The sequence below is a fragment of the Stylophora pistillata genome, chromosome 4, assembly GCF_964205215.1.
Source record: "Stylophora pistillata chromosome 4, jaStyPist1.2, whole genome shotgun sequence".
NCBI lineage: Eukaryota > Metazoa > Cnidaria > Anthozoa > Scleractinia > Pocilloporidae > Stylophora > Stylophora pistillata.
In genome coordinates, this window is record NC_142522.1 from 39,808,452 (window position 1) to 39,833,211 (window position 24,760).

The following is a 24,760-nucleotide window of genomic DNA, read 5'->3' on the forward strand; positions in this document are numbered from 1 at the left end:
GAACAGCTATCTTTCTAAGGAACGGTCGCACATTTACAAGGAACGATGGCAGAATTCTAAGGAAAGATGTGTAATTCTAAAAAGAACAGTTACATTTTTACAGAACGACACTACATTTTCAAGTAGAAGCGTTGTCCCTTCTGGGCCACCGTACTTACTAGAACTTTTGAAATTTTCCATTAAAACCGTTCGGCTTCATTTACCATTACCAGAAATCGGAGACATCGATCAAATTTCTTCTCCACCGAACTTTAAAAATGGCAGCCCACGATTACAAAGGATTGTATGGCATAATATAAAAAAATTCAGATATCACGCATATTAGAAAAACTAGCCTGCTTCCCTTGATCTCAATCGAACAAGCAATGTTTTGGTGTTCTCACAATATGACTTTTTAGGTGTTTAATGAAAGATAAGTTCGGACAAATCGCGATTCAAAATTTACCGGTAAACAGTCGCTTAATGTCTCATAAGCTCTATAATTTTGGTAAATATTACATACCAAAAACTCCATTTTGGAGCTCAAATCTTGCCTAGGGACATCTTCCCTCGATCTCCATCGCTTCGTGATGAATTAATGCCCCAGATTTGGTTCGAAATATTCCGCAACTCGATGAAAACCCTCGGACAAATTTAAAGGTTTGATAGTGATATATTTTGCCTCTATACTCTTGACCGCCATCGTGCGACTTTGTACGAAATTGCTAAAACGTACGACCATGATTATCTCTTTCTCCACTATTTTGGAAGCCATGTTAAAGCAGGTCGTCACTTATTTCCATCCACCAAACTGACGTGACGTCATATGTCTCCCGTGAACATCTTCGGTTTAACTCGTCGATTTATGTCGAAAAAAAATATGGCGGCCATTGCTGACTGACATGAATAAAGTGCCGAATGAACACAGTTCCAGTATGAGAATACTGCCCAGAGTTGGGAATGAAGTTAGATAATGTTTGCCAATATTTTCCTGACTAATGTAAGTAGCTTTCTCGATTAAGACAAACCTTAAAGGAAAGCAAATAATGCGAAAGCTTCCAATGAAAGATAAGCTCAAGCTTACTTTACTCAGTTTAAGAACTCTACATTGATAATCTGCGATAATATGGCAAGGTAAATTAGTTTCTATCGCAGTCAGTGCTAAAAGTGTTTCATTTGGCGAGGATTTTATTTAACGATAGGTGTTTCAGGTTTCTCTGCTCGATTCTGAAACAACGTCAGTTTGGTGGATGGATGAAGTTCCATCTATCAAAGTGACAGTGACAAATATTTAACAATTATTCGCCGAAGGCGGGGTGAATATCGTCGAATAATCCCCGAGACGAAGTCGAGGGGATTATTCGACAATATTCACTGAACCTGAGGCGAATAATTGTTTTAGTATAATTTCAGAGCTGAACACCAAAGAAATTTCTAAAATTATAACATTTTAGTAACATTTTAGTAACATTTATTAACATTTTAGTGTAACATCTTATATAAACCACGCGGAGCGGTTTATATAGCGTCATATAAGGAACTGCTCGACCAATCAGATTGCTGGAAACTCTTTGCTCAGCTCTGAAATTATACTAAAATTTATTATCGTTCAAATTCAGCCTTACCATATAGACCACTTTCATAAATGGCTGCCGGATTAATATTCTTTTGTTTAAATTTAAATTTGCCTGGGTGGCCTCGCTTGAGATAATGTATTCTTTTGAATTTTGTACTCGAGAACGAGGCCACCTAGGCAAATTTAAATTTAAACAAAAGAATATTAATCCAGCAGCCATTTATGAAAGTGGTCTATTGTGTCATTGTAGATCAGTTTCTATGGAGTTCTACGCCCTATTACCGCAGAACCTGTTTATTTAATTTAATGTATTTGGAGCTGATAATTGCTGACTGTTACATTCTGAAGCTTAATCATTATTAAAAACTGGGCCATTGTATATTGCTATTCAAGGAATTTGATTGGCTTAGTGCCCATGGTATATGAGCCAATATACCACACCCTCCAAATATGGAAAGCGTACGCATCGGCTTAAAGATGAAGGGAGCCAAAAAATAAATTAAAATTTACATTTAAATCAAATTCTAACTTAAGTTTTTATTAAAACAATTATTCCACAAGCGCTTGTTGGATATGAGATGATTATAGTGAACTTGGCGCTTCGTTCCTCGTTGGCTATCTATCATCTCATATCCAATGCGCACTTATGGAATAATTGTTAAATACGTATTACAATTGTAACTTTTAATGCATAATGATCGAAAAATATTCCAAATAAACCAAGAACTTTTTTGTAATCTTTTCTTCATAATATATTGGAAACTTTTTGGGGAAATAGTACCAGGGAAACTTTCAATCAACACAATTAATTTACACGGTTTACTAATTTAATGTAATTTATTTTTCATGGCAAAAATGGAGGTCACTGAGTTTGCTTTGAGTTGAAATCACACATTGGAGGCTAGGTATCCCTCATCACTTTGCAAAATGTTTGAACCACCTTAAATAGGTCAGCTTCTTGACAATGACTTAACTTTTGCATACTCTTTGCATTTGTGGCATCTCCAGTTGCGGTTGCTGTTTATTGCCCAGGTTGGTATTTTAACACAGGTGGGATGATACCATTCTTTGCATTTGTCATTACTGCACTGAACATATTCTTCTCTATTGTATGGTAGTCTACAGACACAGTAAATAGCAACAGAGGACTTGATGCTGCTCAAGTGGCAGGGCACTCTCTTTTCAGTTTTGGGGAATGGTGACATTTCTCCATTTTCCAGGCAGTCAACGTAGTGTTGTCGCAAAGATTCTTGATGATACTTCTGATTTGTTGGGTCTATACCATGACACAAATCAGTTGCAAAAGCCAGGGAAAACAGACCACAGTCACTACCTCCAACTTGTCGCTGGACTTTCTCATTGACAAAAGTGACTTTGTCTCCAGGATACATCAACATGCGACAAGCATGCTCTATTGATGTTGAATTCATATTTTTGTAGAGACTATCAAAAATCTTGACGGTACCAGAAGTAGGTGTGGTTGAAATTGTACTAAGACATACCCAGTGTGACCCAGTATTTATGATCTGAATGAACTCTGATGCAGCAGGGACAACAAGAGACCCCTTTACTACTGGATCAATCAGCCCATCTATGAAGGGAAATTGTCTCTTGAGAAGCATTTGCCCTGCATGGATCTCAGAGTCAAAGAGCCAATGGTTCTTCTGTAAAATTGTTGTCTTGCTTTCTAGGTAGAGATTAAGTTTGTAATCTGGATCGTCAGGATAACAATTTGCTATTGTTACCCACGATGCAGGATCTGCTGAATTTTCATCAACAATTATGGTATTTCCTAAAGTAGATTTGCCAAACTGACCTTTGCTAACTGTAGATGATGAACTGTGGCTGGCTGTTGATGACTGACCATTGCTGACTTTTGATGTTTGACTATTGCTCACTGTTGATGACTGACCATTTCTGACTGTTGATGACAAACTTTTGCTGACTGTTGATGACTGACCTTTGCTGACTGTTGATGACAAACTGTTGCTGACTGTTGATAACTGACCTTTGCTGACTGTTGATGACAAACTGTTGCTGACTGTTGATGGCAAACTGTTGCTGACTGTTGATGACTGACCTTTGCTGACTGTTGATGACAAACTGTTGCCAACTGTTAATGACTGACCTTTGCTGACCATCAGTGACAAACTTTCGCTGACTGTTGATGACTGGCCATTGCTGACAAGTGTTGTTTGGCTTTTGCTGAGTGTTGAGGACTGACCACTGCTGACTGTTGTTGATGGACTCACAAGGACTTTTGTTATGTGACAATCACTAACTGTTGATGTCTCACTGTTGCTGATTGTCCATAGGAGACTGTTGCTGACTTTCGATGATGGGCAGTTGCTAAATGTTGATAGCTGACTGTTGCTGAAATGCTCCTCTTTCACTTCGATAGATTGTTTTTGCACACCTTGCATTTTTGAAGAAGGAGAAATGCATCTTTTTGGTATGTTAGTTGCATGGGGAGCATGAATGCTTTCCTGCTTTTCGTGATCGTTACCAAGAGGAGATTTTTTCTCTTTGGAGATAATGTATTCCCTTAGAGTAGCATAAGGATCATTGCTTGTTTTAGTTTCATTTTGGACATGGTGGTTCTGTTCTTCAGTGCGCTGTTTCTTTGGTGAAGAGGGGTGTTTAGAACCTTTCTTTCGTTTAAGAACACTCTTTGAGTTGGACCTCTTGGCTTGCATGCTGTTAACAGGAACTTGAACTTTGTAGTGTTTTTGCATCATAGATGCAAATTCTCCAACTCTGTTCCGAAATCTTCTTTTCTTTGGGCGCACAGGTAATGGCAGGTAATTTATAAAGGATGATTGGAGTTGTTTCTTGCTACTTTGTTGATTAATCAATGTTTGTGATGAGTTTTCCTTTTCATCAATAGTTTGAAAAGTTGTGAACTTATTGAGTAAGACTTCAAGAGAACTGTTTAGGTCTTTGAGGACACTTTCATCTTCAATATTGTATGTCAGAGATGTTAGTCCTTTAAGTTTCTCCCTACATATTATTGCCTCTTGCCTGATTTGGCTTTCAATACCTTTTATTTTCTGTTGTGGGACTACTGCTTTGTCATCTGGCTGTTTTTCTGGTATCTCTTCATCAAGAACATTGTCATTTTCTTTGTTACTTTTGTATTTAGTAAAATCAGCAAACACATGCTCCTTGTCTAGTGAGAGATAAGGGTTTTCGCGATATTTTTCTGGTAATGTATCCCACTGCCAGGTGGGGAAGTAGTTGAAAATTGCAAAAAAATGCTTGCATAGCAGGCCAGTATGGCAAAAATCAGGACAGCTGCAATGTGGCATTACATCCCTGGAACCAAAAGACAGATTGTACCAAGTGTTTATTGAGAGTGATCTCACTTGGAATTGACCAACTTCTGTGTCAGTGCAAACTTCCTTAATGTGGTGAGGTTCCACTTCAACAGCTGATCTTATTCTCTGTCTGCAATGGTTAATAAACGGTCTGGGTTTATTGTGCAAGTATTTTGGCACATCTGAGTTGTAACGCCTGTACTGTTCACTGCATTTTGTATTGAGCTCCACATACCTGGAAAATTAACAGCTTTTTAATGTGCTGTTTCTAATGTATTGATATCAGACTTACATATTTCAGATTTGTCACATTATTTAAGTGGCTGAGACCTATTTCCAGCACACTCCAGCACATACTTTGATTGTACCATAGTACTCATCTTTATCAGTTTATGCAGCTATAATACTGTTTCCAAACTAAAATGCAACCCTTACTTAACAAAAGTAATTATGATCATTTTCTTGACATAATAGGTGAACAACATGGAGTAACCTGTGGCTTTAACTGGTTATAACTCAAAGACAAGCTTTTATTATCAAATTTTAATCAGTATGCTAAGATGTAACTTGAAAACTTTAAAAATATATTTTGGAAGCTATCTTAAATAATTCAAAATTTGAGGTGTAATGTAGCATAATGATGATAGATCAATAATAAAAAGAGGGGTCACAGCTGAGCTTGTTTTTGAGTTCTAACAATAGAAAGCTAAAATGAGGTGTGTTTTCAATAGGCTATAATGTTGCTAGTAACCTGTTTTGCCGAGAAAATTATTGTAACTTTTAAGCAAGGATGGTGCATTCATTTGGTTCCAGTAATAATAGCATCAACTGATAAAGAGTGGAAATATTGATCCATCAAAGTATACATGGTGGAATGTACAGAGAAAAGGTTTGACCCACCTTAATACATACAGTGAGCATGGGAATTTTTTGAATTTGCTAACTGCACTTCTAGTATCTACTTGTACCTTCTGTATTTGTCTGGTAAAAATTCCTCAATTAATGTTGTAATCATCCCACTGAGGCTGTTGTTATTTCGGTCCTTCAGGTACTGGTATTTCAAGGACTCATTCTGTCGCTCAATGCCATTGTTGGTGTTGATATTTAACATAAATCTGTCTCGCCTGAAAGCCCACACCCATCGCTGTAATGTTAAACAAAGTACAGGAAACTTGAACTTTTAAATGAGTTGGTGTTGATGCATGTTAACAGCTCACAGTATCAATTCATGATTGCTTATACATGAATAAGTTAGAAAAGGTTGTGCATGTCAGGTAAAAAAGAGGTAAGCCTCCAGAGGCAAGTTTTTGTTCTGTTCATACTCACAGGGTATCACAGAGAAGTGAAAAACTATGTGCGGTGGGCAATATTTCATTTCTTACCTCAGACTCTATGAGCCAAGTTTTTTCAAACCACTTCCTGAGCTTGGGATTAGCCCGCCAAAGTGCACTCTCCTTGAGGGAAGACAAATTTATTTCAAACAACTCTTCTGTTGATGATTTTGCAATGTTACGTAGCAATGATAGGACCTCTTCTCTGTTGTCAGTCAACCCATTTTCAGACTTTCGTAGCCATCTTTCCCAGCACTGTTCACGATGGAAGTCACAAATATATGTAGTTGTATCTGTTAAACCAAATTAAAAGGGAAAATTCATGTACATTTACATTTGAGAGAGTTGGTACATTAGTCATTTGAAAGATTAGATAATTAAGCACTATGTAGGAGGTAACCCCTATGGTATCAGCCTACTGTAAGCTTAACTTTGTAGTTTTGCCTACGTGGAAATATCTACCGCTACTTCTTTAACTGAAGACCTAAGTACTAAGGTTCAAATGTATGCCCTTGTTTTTGAATCCCAAGGATGGATCAAGGGTATTAGGATTGTATAGTTGTTACTTTAACTCTTTCAACATCTTGCAAGCATTTTTAATGAGCAGGGCCTAATCTAATGAAGCCTTGCACAAACATACGTCTGTAACTTCTTCACAACTTTATAGCAACCTATTTTAAGTAATAATTTTAATTCATGCACCATTTTTGTCATACTGTTTAGTATCTGCTTTCCTTGTTTCTCTTTTTCTAATTTTCATATTGGTCATGTAGCACTGTGCTACCATCATTTTTATATTTTTGATTCAGTAATATATATATTTTTAATTAGTATGAAATGTATGTCATATTTAGGTAATTTTGGAACCACCAGTGAAACCTGGTAGTTTGTCACCCTTTCTAATTAAAGTCTTACTGATCAGTACACTCTACTGAAAACAATTCAAGTTAAGTAAAGCAAGGTTTTGATTAAAAAGAGAATTGTAAAGTTTTCTTACTTTGATTCGATTCTCCCTAGGGACTAAGTTTAGTTTGCTACAATTTCAATGTAGGTTCTCTCACTTTGTAAACATTAGACCTTTATTAATAAGTCATTGTTACCTTTGAATGTGCTCTCAATGGCATGGATCTCCTCATGGCAAAAGTCAGTCATAAAGAATTTGGGTTTCCAGTTGGCATTCCAGTCATGGAAGATTGTTAGTGCTTCCTGTATTAAAGCTGTGGTTTCCCTTTGAATGATGAAAGAACCAACAACTATGTAATTTACATTTGTCTTCACCACTAGAAAAAATAGAGGGAGCTCATATCGCATTGTCTTGTATGTTGCGTCAAGAAGGGTGATTTCATTTCCATAACGGACCATAAGATTTTTCTGCCAGGCTGTTTGATGAGCAAATAGAAGATCATCTTGCATACAAGTTCCATCTTTGTCATCACTGTTGCTTTCAGCATAGATTGATGACAATGATAGTGCACAGGGTCTAAAATAGAATGAATCTTGAGGTTTCTCCTGATGCCAACTTTTAATTTTCTTTTCAAGGTTCTCCTGATCAGTTTTGGACAGCAGTTTTTTCACTGAGGCCTGGTACATGTGGTTCCTTACATCCACATCTGTTGGATAATATCGTCTATTTGTAGATGATGGTGGAGTTTGCTCTGGGAACAGTTCAGTCTTTACAAATTGCCGAAGATGTCTTTTCATCTCGTCCACAGTTTTCACACCTTCGCCAACAAGCTCTCCGATCTTGTGTACAAGCCTTTTGTCAATGGGCTGCAGAATACCACCAACCTGGTTTTTTGATTCATGAAGGAAAAAATGAAAATGGGACCACAATTTTTGAGAAAGATATATCAAAACTGTTACGCTGATAGTTGTAGCTACTAGTAAAATGCCAATTTAATTATTCAATGGGACAGAACAACTTTAACAAGCGAATAAGTCAAAATTATGTTCTTTAGTAAAATTCATTTATGTGTAGAATTTTATCAACCTCTAATTCAGTCCAAGGCAACTACTTGTTAAGCCTTCACCTGTGTAATCGGCCATTATACAAACAAAGAAGCCAAAACAAAAATTATTAATATAATTGTTATTAGGCTAACTTGTGACAGTTATTTTCATTGGCATCAACAAACCTTTCCAATGATGTGATCCCTGTGTTCATCCCCTTTTGGTAATTGGATATATATTCTACGTTCAAACTCTGGTTTCTGACCATCAGTTATATCAGTCTTGAGCTTTTTGGACATGTCTCTTCTTAGTCTTTCTGTGTTCTCCCTGATCTATGTAATTAAGCCAAAACAGAAATAATCATTCAAATTAAGAGACCTTCTTTTACTGAGAAGGAATAAAATATCAAATTTATGGATGTAAACAGTATGGTGATTGCAGTTTTGTACCTTGTAATTGTAATACTTTACCACTTCTGATAACCGAATACTTGCTGGGCAACCAAACTTCATTGTGTCTTGAGGTAAAAACCGCTTCCTTGTAAAGGAGTGATCATCAATCTGTAAATAAAAAATTGATATTTTAAGCCCCTTGCCTCTTTGTGTTAAAAGCACAAAAAGGTTGTACGTAAAAGGATAATGTAGACTTTGTTAGTCACAACCAAAATACCTTGTTTTCAGCATGTTTTGCTTTAAATGACTTTTTCCTGTCTGGCCCATGTTGGCAGTCAAACACCTTGGTGGCAATTATACTGAAGGGTACTCCATCAAATGGAATTTTATCATCCTTAAAATACACTTTCCTTTACCTGGCAAAGGGATCTGTGCCGTGGAAACAAAGGAGACCTTTCATTACATTTATGTTAATTATAATCTCCATTGCATCCTGGTGTGCTACCTACACTACTTTCAACCCAATTTATGTCACAGCTTTTCCAGCTACTATTTCAGAGATTCAAAGAATGATATTTCATTCATGCATGGATGGATGGATGGATGGATGGAAAACTTCATTAAGAGTGTCAATAACCTGGCTAGGGAAGATCCCTTACTAATTAGTGGACACAAGAAAGGAAAAAAAAGGTGCTATTTACATTAATATTTATATAACGACTAAGAGAAATTCTATAGTTACCTAATAACAGGATTTATGAGAAAAATATTTAAAACTTATGATAGATTGATAAATTCATCAAGCTACTGAAGGGATAACGCTGTTTATAAGACCCCCTCTCATGCCCACAACATATATTCACATCACTGTACCACCCACACTCTGTAATTCTATGTTTAGTGCTTGGTTAGATACACTTACTGATCAGGACATAATAGAATGGCTAAAAGAACTTTCCATAATTATTACTCTTATTGTTATTTTAATGTGTTGATAATTAAGGTTATTATTTTCGCAATTTTTTATGTCTTTTTTTGTCTTACCTCCAGCTCCAAACATTTTGTCGGATTTAAAACAAGAGAATTTTGATGTAGTTTCCAGTTCATATTCCCTCAGTACAGCCATAGCTTCTTCAACTGATTTAACGTAGCCAACATACTTGTTTGTTGAACCTCTTAACATTGCCTGCCAAGTACATTCGGATTCAGTAGCATTGTCGTTCTTACTTTCTAAATGCATGCCTTCAGCTAAACCGCTTTCTTCAGCATTTGCTGGCAAAGCCATAACAAACACTCTGTAAACTTCCAGATCTCGCGGACGAGGAAACCTTATTATAATTTCCTTTCGAAAAAGCCCGCCAAACAACAATTGGTTGCGGGAAAATCTTCGAAATTGCGAGAAAGCCATTCGGCACATTACCGAAAATTTTCGTGCTCGATCGCCTGTTGCCGAACGTCAGTTTCATGGATGGAAAGATACACAGGTTGTCACGCCATCTATCAAACTGACGTTGTTCCGCCTTTGGAATCTAAACAGCTTTACCCTGGAAAAGAATACCCCAAGTTTTCAAGATTTATTGAAATATATCAGAAGCCTGTTTTATGAACCAAGCGAAACAAAATATGCCCCTGAAAAGCTCACAAAACGATGGGAATCCGGCAGGATCATCCGTCATGTTTGTTTTCACGAGAAGGTTCCGACGCATTAACCGAAGATGTTCACGGGAGATCATATGACGTCACGTCAGTTTGGTGGATGGAAATAAGTGACGACCGTTAAAGCACATGTAACCAGGCAGCTTTAAGATTAAATCCGCTGGGCATTGACTTAGCAGGCTCGCTTAAACATAAATTTGCGAAGCCGGAACGAACTTTGGTTGAGAAAGTAAACTTTAATAAAAAAAAAAAATGTCCCACTTCTTGAGCGATCGCGAACGGCAGAAAACGGACACCAAACTCCGAATTAGTAGCCCTCACAAAAAATTCAAGAACCGGAATGATGTCGATGCAACTAAACTAGCTTTAGCAGTTGAAATTCCGTATTGCTTGTTGAAAGAATGGCATGGAAAAGTCACTGACAAAACCGATCCCGAAGCAACTGCCCCAGATTACATCAGTCTTGCCAATGAGTTAATCCCGGGACATTGCGTACAAATAAGCCAAGACTCTGGGCAGCGAATAAATGGCATCTTAGCTAGGAAGGCAGGAGAGGTGAAATCCACTTACAAAAAGGCCAGAAATAGTAGAGAAAGGGGTAGCTTCACCAAAAAAAATACAAACTTAGCATTTTCAAAGATGAAATCGTCTCGTTAGAGGGTGTTGAGGAAGAACTTATTTGCACAAGACAAGAGATTGAAGAGTGGGAAAGAAAAGTTGAAGACTTGGAGCAAAAAAAGACAGATCTGGTGGAGGCATTGCAGGAGGCCCTGAAAGTAAAAGATGAATGCTTAAAGGAGAAGGAAAAAGACATAGCCATACTGACTGAGCAAAATCAAGAGCTGCAGCGTCACATTAGCGCCTTAGAAGGAAGACTTGGTGAGGTAGGATGTACTGGCAAGAAACTTGGAGAGCCTTGCTTAAAGCAAAGGTCCAGGAGACTAAAGGAACTGAAAAGCAGAGCTCAGGTGGCACTCTGGTTTATGGGGTCTTACGGTCTGGAGTTGACTTGTTTAAAAGGTGTGGACCATAAACATGGAAAGACATACACCATTGATTTGGAGCACAGAGAAACACCGGTGGCAGGTTCTGAGACGGAAGATGATGATAAAGTGGAACAAGTCCTCTACTTATTAGATAAGTTTTGTGCAAGCGATGAACTTTACCATGAACTGACAATAATGTGTGATGAGTTGCCCAAATCATATTTGATAAAGCAAAAACGAAAGCAGCTCAACGACATTTGCACAATTGAAAGAGTTCCTGGGCATTATCCAGGTGCTCAAATATCATTTACAGAGACATTAAAAGCTCACATAAAAGACCTTCAGAAAAATGATCCCTCATTTGATATAAATGAGCCTGTTAAGGTAAAGATTAGTGTTGATGGGGCCAAAATGTCAAGAAGCTCAAACTTCATGATCCTGTCGTTTTCCCTTTTGCAAACTGCTGAGAAAGTCATGTCTTCAAGAGGAAACCGAACAATTGCTATTGTCAATGGCCCAGAAAAATATGACACTCTTGAACACTCTTTTTCATCAGCCATCAATGAAATCAACACTGTCTTAGAAGCTGGTTTCATTGATGTTGATGGGAAACAAGTAAAAATTGAAATGTTTCTGGGAGGAGACTATAAATTCCTGCTCATGGTTATGGGCCTCAGTGGTGCCACTTCCACTCATGCTTGCCTGTGGTGTTTGATTCACAAGTTGGATAGGTGGGACACATCAAAGCCTCTTGACCATTACAATTTGGGAGAGATGAAGAGAACCCTGGATCACATTAAATCAATGCTGCCCCTTAAAAAATATTCTGTGATTAATAAACCCTTGTTCAACATTGAACTTGATCACATAGTATTAGATGAGCTGCACCTGATGATGAGAGTTACTGATCGCCTGACAGAAAACATCATCACTGAGGTAATGGAGAGAGATGGTGAGGCTGACATGAGAAAAAAGAGAGGGGAGAAAAAAGGGATCTACCTGGAATCTCTTGTTTCTACTATCAATAAAATTGGCATTCCATTTTCTATTTGGGAAAAAAAAAATTCTGATGGAAAGGGCAGTGGTTCGTATGAATGGACAAGTCTCATTGGATCTGACAAGAAAAAAATGATGGAACTCCTTCCAGCCCAACTCGCAAAAAATGACATTCTCTACCCTGAAACAAGGCAAACAGTAGTCCAGCTTTGGTCAGATTTCCACAAACTCTATAACATAATCAGTGACTATGATACAAACGCTGGACAGTATCTTGAAGTTGAACAAAAGGGGAAACAGTTCATTGACCTGTTTTGCTCAGTGGCTGGAAAGAGAATGAATTATGACAAAAAGAGAGTTACCCCATACATGCACACAATACCCTACCATGTGCCACATTTCATAAAAAATTTTTCCACCATGAAGCAATTCACAGGGCAAGGGGTGGAAAAGAACAATGATGATGCAAAGAGGATATTTTTTCAGAAATCCAATAAATGGGATGTTGCGAGAGATGTTCTTCAGTCAGAATCAAGGCAGATAGCATTACAAGGTTATGAAAGAGAGAAACGAAAGTATAACAAACAAAACAAAAATTACTGGGAAGAAGGCATATTTGAAACTCGGAAAAAAAGGCAGAGATCACAAGTGATCACAAGTGAAGAGCCAGGCCCTTCAGATGAGCTCACAGAACAAGAAGAAGACCGTGGCAAACTGAGTGTTTCTCAACTTAAAGAAAGGATAAAGTCAAAAAATATTCAAGTAAAGGGATTGGCCAAACTGAAAAAGAGAGAACTCATTGAACTCTTGAAGTATACCCCCTAAATGTGCAAATTAATTCAAGATAATGGCTGACCCCTGCCCCCTCCTGACAAAAGAACAATTTTGACAAAATGTGTATGACAAAATGCACTGAGATATATTTACCATTTCTTACAAGAAAACATGTTATATCTTTAGATTTAGTTAGAATTACAAGTAATTTCATTTAAAGATAGTATTATTAAAGTATTTACCCTTACATATTCTTATTTTGTCTATCATAGGTAAACTTTAATTAAAGCAGAGAAAACTAAAAGTGAAACAAATCTCAACAACTTTGACCTGACATTCATTCAAAACAATAATCTTTCTAAATTAGATGTTATGTCCGTCCCATGCCCTTGTATTTACTGTAATAAGAACATTTTCTACTGGAGACCTGGATGCCTGTCTAAGTGCACCTTTTGAAAAGGTAAAACGTTTCTTTGAAAACTTCAGCACTAGCTTTAACTTCAGGCGAAAACGTACAGCACTACCTTGTCCTAATTCATTTAAATAATAATACCAGTACGATGGAAGGCAAAACCTACTGAAATCACTCAGTTCATAGAGCATCGAAATCCCATCCCCTGACAATGTTCCATGTCCTCTAAATATATATCTAATGATATCATGGTCAATGGCAATTTCCACTGAGTAGGTTGCCTTCACTGCCTTGCTTTTAAGAATGCCTAATATTGCATATGTGAAAACATCAGCAGCCTTCTCTAGTCTTTCTTTGCTGATCTTTGGATTAGAGTAACCCCTGTAAGATTTAGTTACAGAAAAAAAAAATCAAAATAATATTTTAGTTTTTAAGGCCACTGTAAACATCAAATAACACGTAACCCTTTAAGCCCAGATTTGACTATGCATATTCTCCTCAACGTTTTCTCCACATTTCTTATATATGGTATGAAGAAAAGTTTAAACATCAAGAAATATTAACCTTTGGTGATCACTTCCTTCATTTTTATGACCTGTTTGTTTGATTAGGCAGCAACATTGTAAGGAAACATTTAATGCAGGGAACTATTACTGGGCCTGTTGCACAAACTATCAAGACACCATCACTGGGGCCTAAAGGGATAACCAAGAACTAAAAAATTATTATTTAAGCGTAAGCTTATTGCACAACAGTTTGACCTTATTAACTCAACAGACAAGTGATTAGACGGTTCCCAAGAGCTTGTCCAGGCCGGCCAGTCTTTCCATTTTACCAGATATTCATCATCCTGTATAAAGGTGAAATTACACATCATCTTAGTGCTTACTAAGTTTCGCGTATAGCTCTGTTTAATAGTAAGCACATTGAATTACTTGCAGATGAGCTTCATATAAATTAATTCATACCTCCTTACTCGACGATTTCCGCTTGCTGACAAGTCTCTCCACTTGATATAATTTCGCCCCGGGTTTATAATTTCTTTTGCATGTAGAAAAAGGTTCAAAATCCGCCGAAGAAAGATTATTCAGAGCAACATAATTTACTCATTCTTTGCTTCGAACCGCTCTTACCATATTCTTTCACGTAATTCGATACCTCCGGGCATGCTCCTTTCAACTAAGAGTACACCGCATTCAGAAAGTATCGTGTGAACAAAATGACTCCGATTTCTGGTAATGTGACTCTGGTTGGAGTCTTCCTTGTCGCAGTTGCAATCAAGAGGATTTCTGCTTAAGTACCAAACTCTTTTAGTTATTCTTATGAAACCTAACCAAAAGCAAAAGGAAAGACCAGTAACGAAGGCGTAAACTGGACGTTGTCACAAATCAGTCACTGTTAAAAATATAATAGAGCTTATGTTTCTAAGAACTGCAGGAATCCTTTCGGTCCCTGTGTATCAAAGTTCAGTGATTTTTCTTGGAAACAGTCATTGAAAGTTGACACATAGTTAAATATTGTATTTCACCCACAAGGTTGTGAGTTGGATTGTTCTGATTGGCCTTCTAAATTAAACACAAGCAACCTTATTGGTTGAACTTCCCTTCATATCATGGACTTTTGCTTCTCAGTCACGTTTGTTTATTGAGGGCGCTGGCTATCGGAGCAGTTTACCAAACTATAGTGGAAGGAAATACAGAATGAAGGGTCTTTTGCTGAGCAGCTTCGTCTTTTGCGCAGTTCTTGTAACTGGCGAGTTTCTTTTTAGCTGTTACTATGAATCTTACATATAACCAAGTCCGCGTGATCGCTCTTGATGAATGGTCAAGAGCATACGTCGCTTTGATATCCCGTTGAAGAACACTAAGAGCTCTGAGATCGTCTAATCGAAGCTTCGACACCTAGGAAACGTGTTCGTAGTCAATAACCAACCATATAAGCGGAGAGAAATGAGGAATAAGTTCTTATCAGTTAAAAACGCACAAATGAGATTTAGAAAAAACCTCAAACACGCAGCTTTTGTGGACATGCACATTCGCTTGATTTAAGCGAGAAGTCTTCTCTTTATGTAGTAGAAAACCAGGATTAAAAAAAACCGCTTAAATCAAGCGAAATCGGTAAAATAATGACACCAGGAGCAAACAACACACGTATGGAACAAGGTGAGCCATTTTTATTTAATATTTTCACTTTTAACTATCTCTGTAAATATCTTGTTGAAAATCCCATACTAATCCTTATAAATATGCAAATTGTGTTCCTTGTATGGTTCTCAAAGAGAGCTTGGGCCGTCTGTGATAAAACTAGCACCAGCTTCATGTCTACAAAGTTTTATTTGGTGCTCTTTTCACGTGTCAAATTTATGAATAATTAGTCGATTTCTGCAGTGAAGCCCTCTCTCTTATCGCCGTATTATTTCGCCAACTACATGAATAACCAGAAAGAAAAAAGCGGTAAAAGTATCTGGCATTCATCTTAAGGTATCCCAGTGCTCTCTGAGTATGCCGAAAGCTTAGAGAGTAAAATGTTGGATTTCTCATCGGCTAAGAAGCTCAAAGAAAAGCTCGACCAAAAAATCGAGGATCTACAACAGCCGCAAGCCTCGAACCACACAACAACTTCTAGTTCCTCCTGTTCTTCGACTTGATTTGTAATGATCTTAGGTTAGCGCATTAGATCATATATCTAATGAATTTTGCGCTATAGAAATAATAAAATTATTAAATTATTATACGAAAAAATCCTTAGTCTTTATACTTTCCACTTTTGCTCGAACAGCCAACAGTGCATAAAACCATCCCTTCTTTCTCACATGAACTCTTCGTTAGATACGGTTTGTTTACGCTCGAGGGACACCAAGATGGCGGATAGTAACCGTTGCTAAGGTATTTGTCACGTGGGTGAAACCCAAGGATTTCCCATTTCAACACTGAGTTTCTTTGGTGCATACTGCAGAGATTAGTAAAAAGTGGTAATAAATATGAACAGTAATGCCTAAATGGTATTTGATGTCTCTAGGATATGTAAGAAACGGCAAATAAAGGTTTAAACGGTTTATTAAAAATCACACTGCGCCAGTACGACCGAACTACGTACAGCGCCTGGAATAACACAATAGCACATGCTTGGACAATGACGCATACAAAGATGATTGACAGAATCACAATAGAGTATTATAAAAAAAGTCACACAACTTGTCACAGATAGACACATTTTACCTCTTATCAAACCATTTCCACTGTCTAGCCATTTTGTAAATATTTCTTGGGTAAACATTTTATAATCACAATCAGTTGGCTGACTACACTCAAGATGTCTTTCGATTTCGTGTCGTCTCGTCTTATTTGTGAAATCCACGCGTTTCGGCGATCTTGTGTTAGCTGTTTCTACTTTCACCGTTCTTCCCAACAACGATAGGTATACGGAATAGACTAATACCTTCCTTGTTTCCAGATTTTACCCCACAGCCTGGTATTATACAGAGAACCATCGCACTACAACTCACACACATCTCTCTCTCTCTCTCTCTCTGCACGTCTCTGTTTACTTTTAGAGGGGCTCCACAATGGCGGTTAACGACGGTTGTCAAGGACTAAGGCCATGTGGGTGAAAACCAAGAATATGTCGCGACATTTACGCCGCGGGAGTCATGGAGGTCGCACTTGTGCGACATAAATGATATTTGAAACCAGACTGTCAACTGTCATTTCACGCGCGAAAAGAGCACTTAAATATAATTTTGTAGACATGACGCTGGTGCTAGTTTTATTAGCGACATTTCTTCAATCTCTTTTTGTGTGTTGTACAATGAGTGTTGTGCAATGCGTACAAACCCTATTGGTTTGTACGCATTGTACAACACTCACCAACGGCAAATGTTGGCTCTTGCCGCATTAAACCGACGTCGACGGATGCAAAAAAATGGGAAAAGATCTGCGAGCCAAAGGGTGAAAACAAGCCATCCCCAAACTGAGAATAATCAGGTGAATAGTGCAAATTTGTAAATTGGTATGGGTTGAAATTCACCCTAAGGACCAGATGAAACGTTGTAAATAAAGAAAACTGGTGACATGTTGTCTTTGCAGAATTTCGAAAATTCAATTTTTGCCGGTATTTCGGACTTGATTGACGTTGCGACAGAAGAAAAGCAAAAAATTGTTATTTTAAGGCTATGTGTTAGAAAACTCTTTACTGGGTTAATCATGTATTTACCCTCTTGAAATAAAGAACATTGTATTGTATTGTATTGTATTGTATTGTATTTTATTTTATTTTATTGTATTGTATTGTATTGTATTGTATTGTATTAGACAAAATATGACCTGCTTCGAGGCAGGACATCGGCTTTTTTGATCTTTAGGTCTTTCGGACCGTAGTTATGTCTGGTCACGACAATAGGGTCGCACTTGTCGCAAGCATGCGATGACAGATTTTCTGTCCAATGTAAACACCAAAAGCGTTAGTGCGACCCTGCCTCTTTCATTTGCTTTATTTTCCTGCACCTTGTATTCAATGGTCAAATTAAATCGTCTGTGTCTGTATCTGCGCGTTTGTGTCCTATCACAGTTTTATTTGTGGAATTATACCCCTTTTTTACTGAGTAAACTTAACTGCATTAGCAACTGTGAAGTGAAAGGACAATTGTCAATCAAGCAAGTTTCAATCATAACAATTTCTAGCCTAAAATCATTTTAGTAATGTAGTGTTTTGTTTTCTTAGTTGCCAATCTCCAATGGGCTTTTTGATATGTGCGAGAACGATTTTCACATGACAAGCTGATCTAATTGATTCGGCTGATTGGGTCCATGAGAGGTGTAAGAAGGTGCAGCACGCGAGAATCTATCCAGCAGGCAATTTTTTCACTTTCTCGAATCATTTTTTTTTTTTTTTTACCAAGGTATCTCGTGACAGATGAAATTAATAGGTAATTTTCACGCAAAGTCGGACGTTTTAAGATGTGGATTTTTTTTTATCCCGCCTGAACAAATAATCAGAGGATATTGTTTTGTACAGAGTAAGAGCGGGAGTTGATCACGTAATCGACGACGCTGCAGTTAAATTTTTTCATATCCGACTTTATAGATGCCTTTTTATTTCGAGGAAACTTACACACGTTTCATAATTTATTCCACAACAGTTCACAGCCTCAGGTGTTATGTGTGCGAGGGAAAAGAAGATGACTGCAAAAAGGATAAACTGGAAGCTGACAAGGCCAAATACTCTGTCAACTGTCCAACCGGTACTTGTACCAGCGTCTGGGTCAAAGATTCTACCGAAACCATGGTTTCTAAGCGTTGTGGCTCTAAAGCCGTCTGTAAAGCTGCCGAAAAGTTATGTGACAGGGGTGAGATCCTCACAGGCTTCCACTTCGTCTTTCGGTACGATTCCTGCGGAGTGGGCTGCTGTGGCAGCGACTATTGTAATGCTGGTTCGTCTGTTTCCTTCAGTGTGTTCCTCATGACCATTAGTTCTGCCTTAGGCCTGGCACTACTAAAGTAGAATAAGAACACTGATAGAGCCCTAACGCGTTAAATTTTATCTAGCTGTAGTTTTTTTTTTTCCTTTTTTTTTTCGAAAATATTTTTCATTTGCCAGTTAAACATGAAGAGTAGAAACTTGATCTTTGCTTTGCTTTTGCAGCTCTTTTTTCACCTTTTTTTTTTCAATTTAGTCACTTTGTAAGCAGTTGCTTTGAACAGCATCATATTTGACAAAACTTCTGTAATTTGAAAAGTCTTATTACATTAAATGGGTGAAGTGTATTCAAATTCTGTGTTTTGAGGGAGAAATATGATTACTGCCCAGTCATTTGCTCTCTTGTAACAAAGATTAAATCCAAGCTTATTCTTAGTAGCCATGGCACAAACCCAGATCTTGCATGGAAATAACAGAGAAACTCAAGGAAGTATAAAGAACGTGGGCTCTTGAATGCTTTCACATTTACCATATTTTCCGTGAGACAACAGAAAATGCTGAAACCTCCCTGAAGGGTCTAAGAACGTGCTACTTGAGAAAATATTTTTTTCAAGACTCGAAAGCCAAGGAAAAAATAAAACCAAGGAGAAATAAGATGTTCTGTCAAGGAAAATCTCACTAAAAAAGTTTGTTAAATCATTAGTCCCTTAAATTAAAGATTTGAAACAAAGATACAGCAACCATTATCAAAGATATTTCAGGAGTGGTCACAATGAGCATTAATTTTGAAGAAAAGATCTTGCAATCTTACAAGGAGTTGTGACTTAAGAATCGAACATTTTTAAGATATGGTGGCAACAGCAAAGAAATCGATAAGGCTCGTATTCTCAAGTTAGATAGGCCTTACGGTAAAACAAAGCACTACATAATTCGTTTGGCTGAATATTTATTTATTGTCGAGAAAATCGATAACTGAATTTCGCCAAAAAGCCGCTTTTGAAACTCAAAATTTCAGACAATTCTCGGAGCGTCGCGCCACGAATTGAAAACACGTTGGACCGATAAAAAGTACCAAATATTGAAAAACAACATCAATATAATACATATGCTGACAGCAATTAGAGCAATTCTTGATCGTTTATTTACACGATCTAATTTAATTTATCCGACCTTCTTCTAACAAGATTTTTAAAAAGAGGTCAGAAGTGTAGTATTTAACTATGTGCTAAATAAGATAGTCGACTGAAAATCTGGCTTTTGGAAGGCGGAGTGTAGTTCTTTTCGATCTCCAAAGGATTTTTGGGAAATAATTCAGTGCTATTTAGTCAAATTTTAAAGTTGGATAAAATGAGCTGATTTGATGGCGCCGTCAGTTAGTCGAAAATGTACACACCACTCGCAGACACAATTGTTTCGCATTTTACTGGATAACTAACTTTGCAGAAAATTTATTTGGACTTTCAGTCCACTTATGATCACATTAATAAAGCAAATTAGTCATTCAACCCACTTATACACATGAACTCACTCGCTCTACAAAATAATATTTTTCCGTAACATAATTTATACCATATAAATGCTCACCTTGAGCAAGGAATATAACGCCTCGGAATAAAGTGCCTGATTGTTTTAGTTCCAATGCTGTCATTAAATGCATTCTCTCGTCATTCTCTGCCTCCTCTAATAAAAAATAAAAAAAATAAATAAATAAGCAGTACGGACTGCATATGGCTACTGCTGCCGCATCCCACATATTTCTGATAAAATATGTATGTATGTATGTGTGTATGTATGTATGTGTGTGTATGTGTGTGTGTGTGTGTGTGTGTGTGTGTGTGTGTGTGTTTGTGTGTGTATGTGTGTATGGATGAATGAATGATTCCATCCAGTAGATCACCTGCTGAACTCAAGGTATCGTACTTCGGACCTTGCTCGCTTCGCAAATTTAGCGGCACTTTTGATAGTATGGTTTGATCGCTCCCAGTTAGATCGCTTCAACAAAAAGTTAGATAACTCCAATCGAAAGTTATATCGCTTCATCAAATATGAAATGCGCATTTGTCGCTAATTGAAATGGTCTAATGCACTCTTTTTCCTCAAGGTTTCCATGATATGCAGATGAAACCTATTTAGATACTTTTGCAAGGAGTCTTTATCAATTGTGTGCCGGAGACGCCACTGTGAAATTATTTTGAGATTCTTATCATCTTTTGTGGTATCACGACAAGAACTGAAACAATTAAATCTTCGGATCTACGGGGCTGCTCTGTCCTCAAAGAAAAAAAATTTCCTTTAAGTTTTTATGATGCGCTGATCACACCTTTGAAGACATTTTTGCAAGGTAAGGCTGTTTTTATTTTTCACAATCCATCCTGAAATGATTGTGAGATGTATATCGTCTTCTGTAATACTCCGAAAAAAACAAGTAGCGCTGGGAAAGTGTGATTACGTGTTAATTCCGAGAAACATTCGAAGCGATCTGAAGAAATTGTCGCCGAGCGTTGAAAGACAGAAGATGTTCCGAAACAAACAAAAGCCAAGAGCGAGGAATATCGGGTGAGACTTGGCAGACTTCGTTATGGGCGAAGAGGTCGTTCGTTCCCAATTGTTACCCTCACTCACTCAACAGGACAATATTATGGCTTCGCCTTTACAGGAGGCAGTAGCCATAAAAATTGCATAGGGTTGTACAAGTCATTTGATAAGAAATCTTATCCCATGTATTACACAATCTTTAGTCCATGGAAACTTTTTACTAACATACTTACAATTTCTACCAGAATTAAGAAAGTACACTTAAGAGTCTTTTTTGTTGTTGTTGATAAAACAGAGTACAACCTTAGTGAAAGGTCACACCTGTATCACATGAAAAGGAAAAACTAAAACATGAGAAACTCCCATACAACCTGGAATAAAATAAAACATATGCTGCCATTTACCACTGATTAGTGTGCTTTGGTCATCACAAGGTTGCACTATGTAATTAGTGCACATAATGCCCCAATCATTTTGAAGCTTCAACAACCCCCTCCCTCTGGGAAATCCACAGGCATTACCTGTTGTCCATGCCCAGGGAAAGGAGAATTTGAGTCTTGCCTTACTGGGGTGGAAAATTTGAACTGGAAGTGTCAAGTCTTTCCAGCAGAATACAAGTGTTAAAAGTATATCTTAAATATGGTGGTCTTTCACAGTAAATTTTAGGTAGATTTAAAGTTTGGTAACTGCAAAAAAGAGGCTAACCCCCTCCCGGTTAGCTCAATGGATAGACCGCTGGACTGATGTGCGGGAGGTCGAGGGCTCGAGCCCCGGCCGGACCAACACTCAGGGTCTTAAAATAATTGAGAAGAATATGCTACCTTTCTATAACATCAAGAAATGATTAGATATTCTAGTCTTCTCGGATAGGGACGAATAAATGGAGGTCCCGTCTCCTGCAGGGTTAGGGGTAGGAGACGTTATTTTCCCATGCATGAGATTACTGCATGATGGATGTCTTCCCCTGGGGTGGGATGGGTGGGTTAATACAGCTGGCCCACATCAGCTAAGCTGCCAATTAATCAACCTGCTTAAACAATTAAATAAATACTACATAATAAATACATTTGCTGATTTTTCCTTTTACAAAAAAATGACCCACCATTCCGGCACTTGTGTGGGGCAATGCCCCAAGGGTGGGAATTTGAACAAATCAATCTTCAAAAGTTCAAAATCCTGAGGAATGAGGGAGGAGGGGGAGGAAAGGGGGGTGTTGAAGCTTTGAATTGATCAACGCATGAAGAGTACACTAGATAACAGTATTCCTAATTCTAATAAATATGATTCTTGCAAGTACACATGCAGTCTACTGTTTCTGGCAAGGCAAAGTGATATACTACAAAAATAAACTCACAGAAGTATGATGCATGTAATTCACATGTTAATTACAAAATAAACATGCAGAGTGTACATGTAATTCTAGAAAAAAAAGCTTTGTACGCTAAAATATGGAGGGAACAAAAGCCCTCAACATGAGAATGCTGACATAAACTTATGGTTTGTGACATACAGATGAACTGAATCTCATAACTTGTTCTTAATGTCCATTATCATTGTCATCAATCCCTGTAAAAAATTAACTGTTTCTATTGATTAGAAACAAGACAGAACTTCCATGCATCACCAAAAGTTTAAGGGTTTGAGATTTTGTATATTTCATGCCATGTCCTTAGTCTGCAAAATGTGTGGCCACAGATGAAATAAATCAGACATAATAAAACATGACCTCACTCAACTGAATTGGGTAAAAATATGTGAATTTGTACTGTTTGAAGTACGATTTGCGTAAAATATCCTTCAAAAATTCAGATATTGTTTAGCTCCCCTTTGCATAACTTGACATGTTAGAAACTTCAAATATCACATTTCTTTCTTTATTGATGTTCTTCTGCCTTGACTTAGAACTACACAAACTAGTTTCCTACCAGAATTTTAACCCCACAAATGGCCTATTTGCAAAATAAAACTCCCACAACATTTTCATGCTACACAGTAGTAAACATTCACTAAGTGAGAGAGATAACTGGTCACCTTTTACTTGCAGGATTCTTTGCTATTAAATTTGTGAAGCACTGCCTGTTAACTGCTATAAAATGAAAGGTGACACTGAAATATCTCCAAGAACATGAAAATATAGCATGATTGGTCCGGATGTTTTAGTGGCTATATTACATCCTAGAAACCCTGTCGGTAAAAAATGTCTAAAACTACTGCAAGTCTGTCCCTGACAGAATTTCCACAACATTTTGCATGTTATCTGTACAAAAAAACTTAGATCAATGTACTCAAGTAGTACACTACCATCCTCAAAACACAGCTGTCTGTCTATGTCACTGTATTCTGTCATCATCTCCGTCTTCTCGGTGACTCTGACCGTGAACGAGACCTCGATTTATGTTTCTTCTTCTTACGTGATTTATCTTTTGACGAGGAATGTTTTTCTGACTTGCTTTTGGACTTCGAGTTTGATCTGGATCTGGACTTATGACGAGATTGTTTAGGTGACTTGGAGTGTGATCTTCTTCTCCGAGAAGAATGAGACTTTGACTTAAGATTTGATGAAGATCGTGATCTTGATCGACGACGACTTGAACGAGAAGGCGATGCCGAGTGTGAATGCTTTTTACTACTTCTTTCGGGTGACTTCGACTGATCAGGTGAATGTGACCGACGCACTTTTGAGTGGGACAAAGAAGGCGAGGAAGAATGTCTTTTTCTCTTTGGAGGTGGCGACGAAGACCTTGATCTTGAGAAAGACCTTTCTCTTGTAGAGCGAGGAGTTTCTTCGACAAGTCTAATTTTCTTTCCCAAGAACTCCTGCTTGTCAAGCGACTCTAACGCGTTGATCATGTCCTCCTTGTTGGAAAATTCAACGACTCCTTCGCCCGGCCTTCTTCTGTGCGTATCTGCGAAAGTAACATCTCCCGCTACGCTCATAAACTCTTTGAGTTCTGACCATTTAGCTCTCGCCGGAAGGTTTTCGACGCGGATTCTAAAGTTAGTCCGCACTGGAGGTGGTTTAGGCTGGCGAACCCTTGCAGTGTATCCACCAGCTATGGTATAGCCCCCGACACCATTTCTAATATCTTTAGCTCTTTCGACGAGAATGTTTTGACCCATAAACTCCTTTCCGTTGAGTTCTTGCACAGCTCTGTCAGCATCGTTGTAGTCTTTGAAAACGGCGTAAGCATATCCCTCCTTGAAATCAATGTCACGAATTTTGCCGAAAGATTTCAGCAAAGACTCTAAATCCTTTTCAGTAGCATTGGCAGGTAGTCTCCCACAATAGATCCTGCCACTCATGCCTGTTTGAAACACCTCCTAGTGTTAGAAGAATTTCTTTGCAAAATCTTACAAACCACGCTCCAAATTCTCCGCCATCACAAGCGTAAAACTATACTGCGCACGACAGTTCTGAAAGACCGCTGGCTAAGGAGAGGT

General features: G+C 37.8%; 4 protein-coding genes and 1 long non-coding RNA gene across 5 annotated transcripts; 2 read left to right on the forward strand and 3 right to left on the reverse strand.

Annotated features, from left to right (window-relative positions):
- The first annotated feature begins 815 nt into the window (after positions 1-815).
- Positions 816-8,739, forward strand: LOC148733703 (uncharacterized). The gene is made up of 2 exons (XR_015999866.1): positions 816-979; positions 7,743-8,739. It is a non-coding gene; the product is annotated as an uncharacterized LOC148733703 (long non-coding RNA).
- LOC148733704 (uncharacterized) lies at positions 2,374-7,904 on the reverse strand. The gene is made up of 4 exons (XM_088756559.1): positions 7,304-7,904; positions 6,255-6,496; positions 5,841-6,016; positions 2,374-5,107 (listed from the first exon to the last, which is right to left on the reverse strand). The coding sequence occupies exons 1-4, from the start codon at positions 7,902-7,904 to the stop codon at positions 2,506-2,508; spliced, it is 3,621 nt and encodes a 1,206-aa protein (XP_088612685.1). The 3' UTR covers positions 2,374-2,505.
- Positions 8,740-13,079: 4,340 nt separating the features above from the next.
- Positions 13,080-14,537, reverse strand: LOC148733705 (uncharacterized). Its single transcript, XM_088758023.1, has 4 exons — positions 14,528-14,537; positions 14,338-14,474; positions 14,131-14,219; positions 13,080-13,750 (listed from the first exon to the last, which is right to left on the reverse strand). Exons 1-4 carry the CDS (start codon positions 14,535-14,537, stop codon positions 13,321-13,323), a joined length of 666 nt encoding a protein of 221 aa, XP_088614149.1. The 3' UTR covers positions 13,080-13,320.
- A 620-nt stretch (positions 14,538-15,157) lies between these two features.
- LOC148733706 (uncharacterized) lies at positions 15,158-19,137 on the forward strand. The gene is made up of 2 exons (XM_088756561.1): positions 15,158-15,531; positions 18,507-19,137. Exons 1-2 carry the CDS (start codon positions 15,495-15,497, stop codon positions 18,866-18,868), a joined length of 399 nt encoding a protein of 132 aa, XP_088612687.1. The 5' UTR covers positions 15,158-15,494; the 3' UTR covers positions 18,869-19,137.
- A 3,527-nt stretch (positions 19,138-22,664) lies between these two features.
- Positions 22,665-24,717, reverse strand: LOC111342715 (serine/arginine-rich splicing factor 5-like). Its single transcript, XM_088757057.1, has one exon. It carries the CDS (start codon positions 24,620-24,622, stop codon positions 23,666-23,668), a length of 957 nt encoding a protein of 318 aa, XP_088613183.1. The 5' UTR covers positions 24,623-24,717; the 3' UTR covers positions 22,665-23,665.
- Positions 24,718-24,760: the final 43 nt, after the last annotated feature.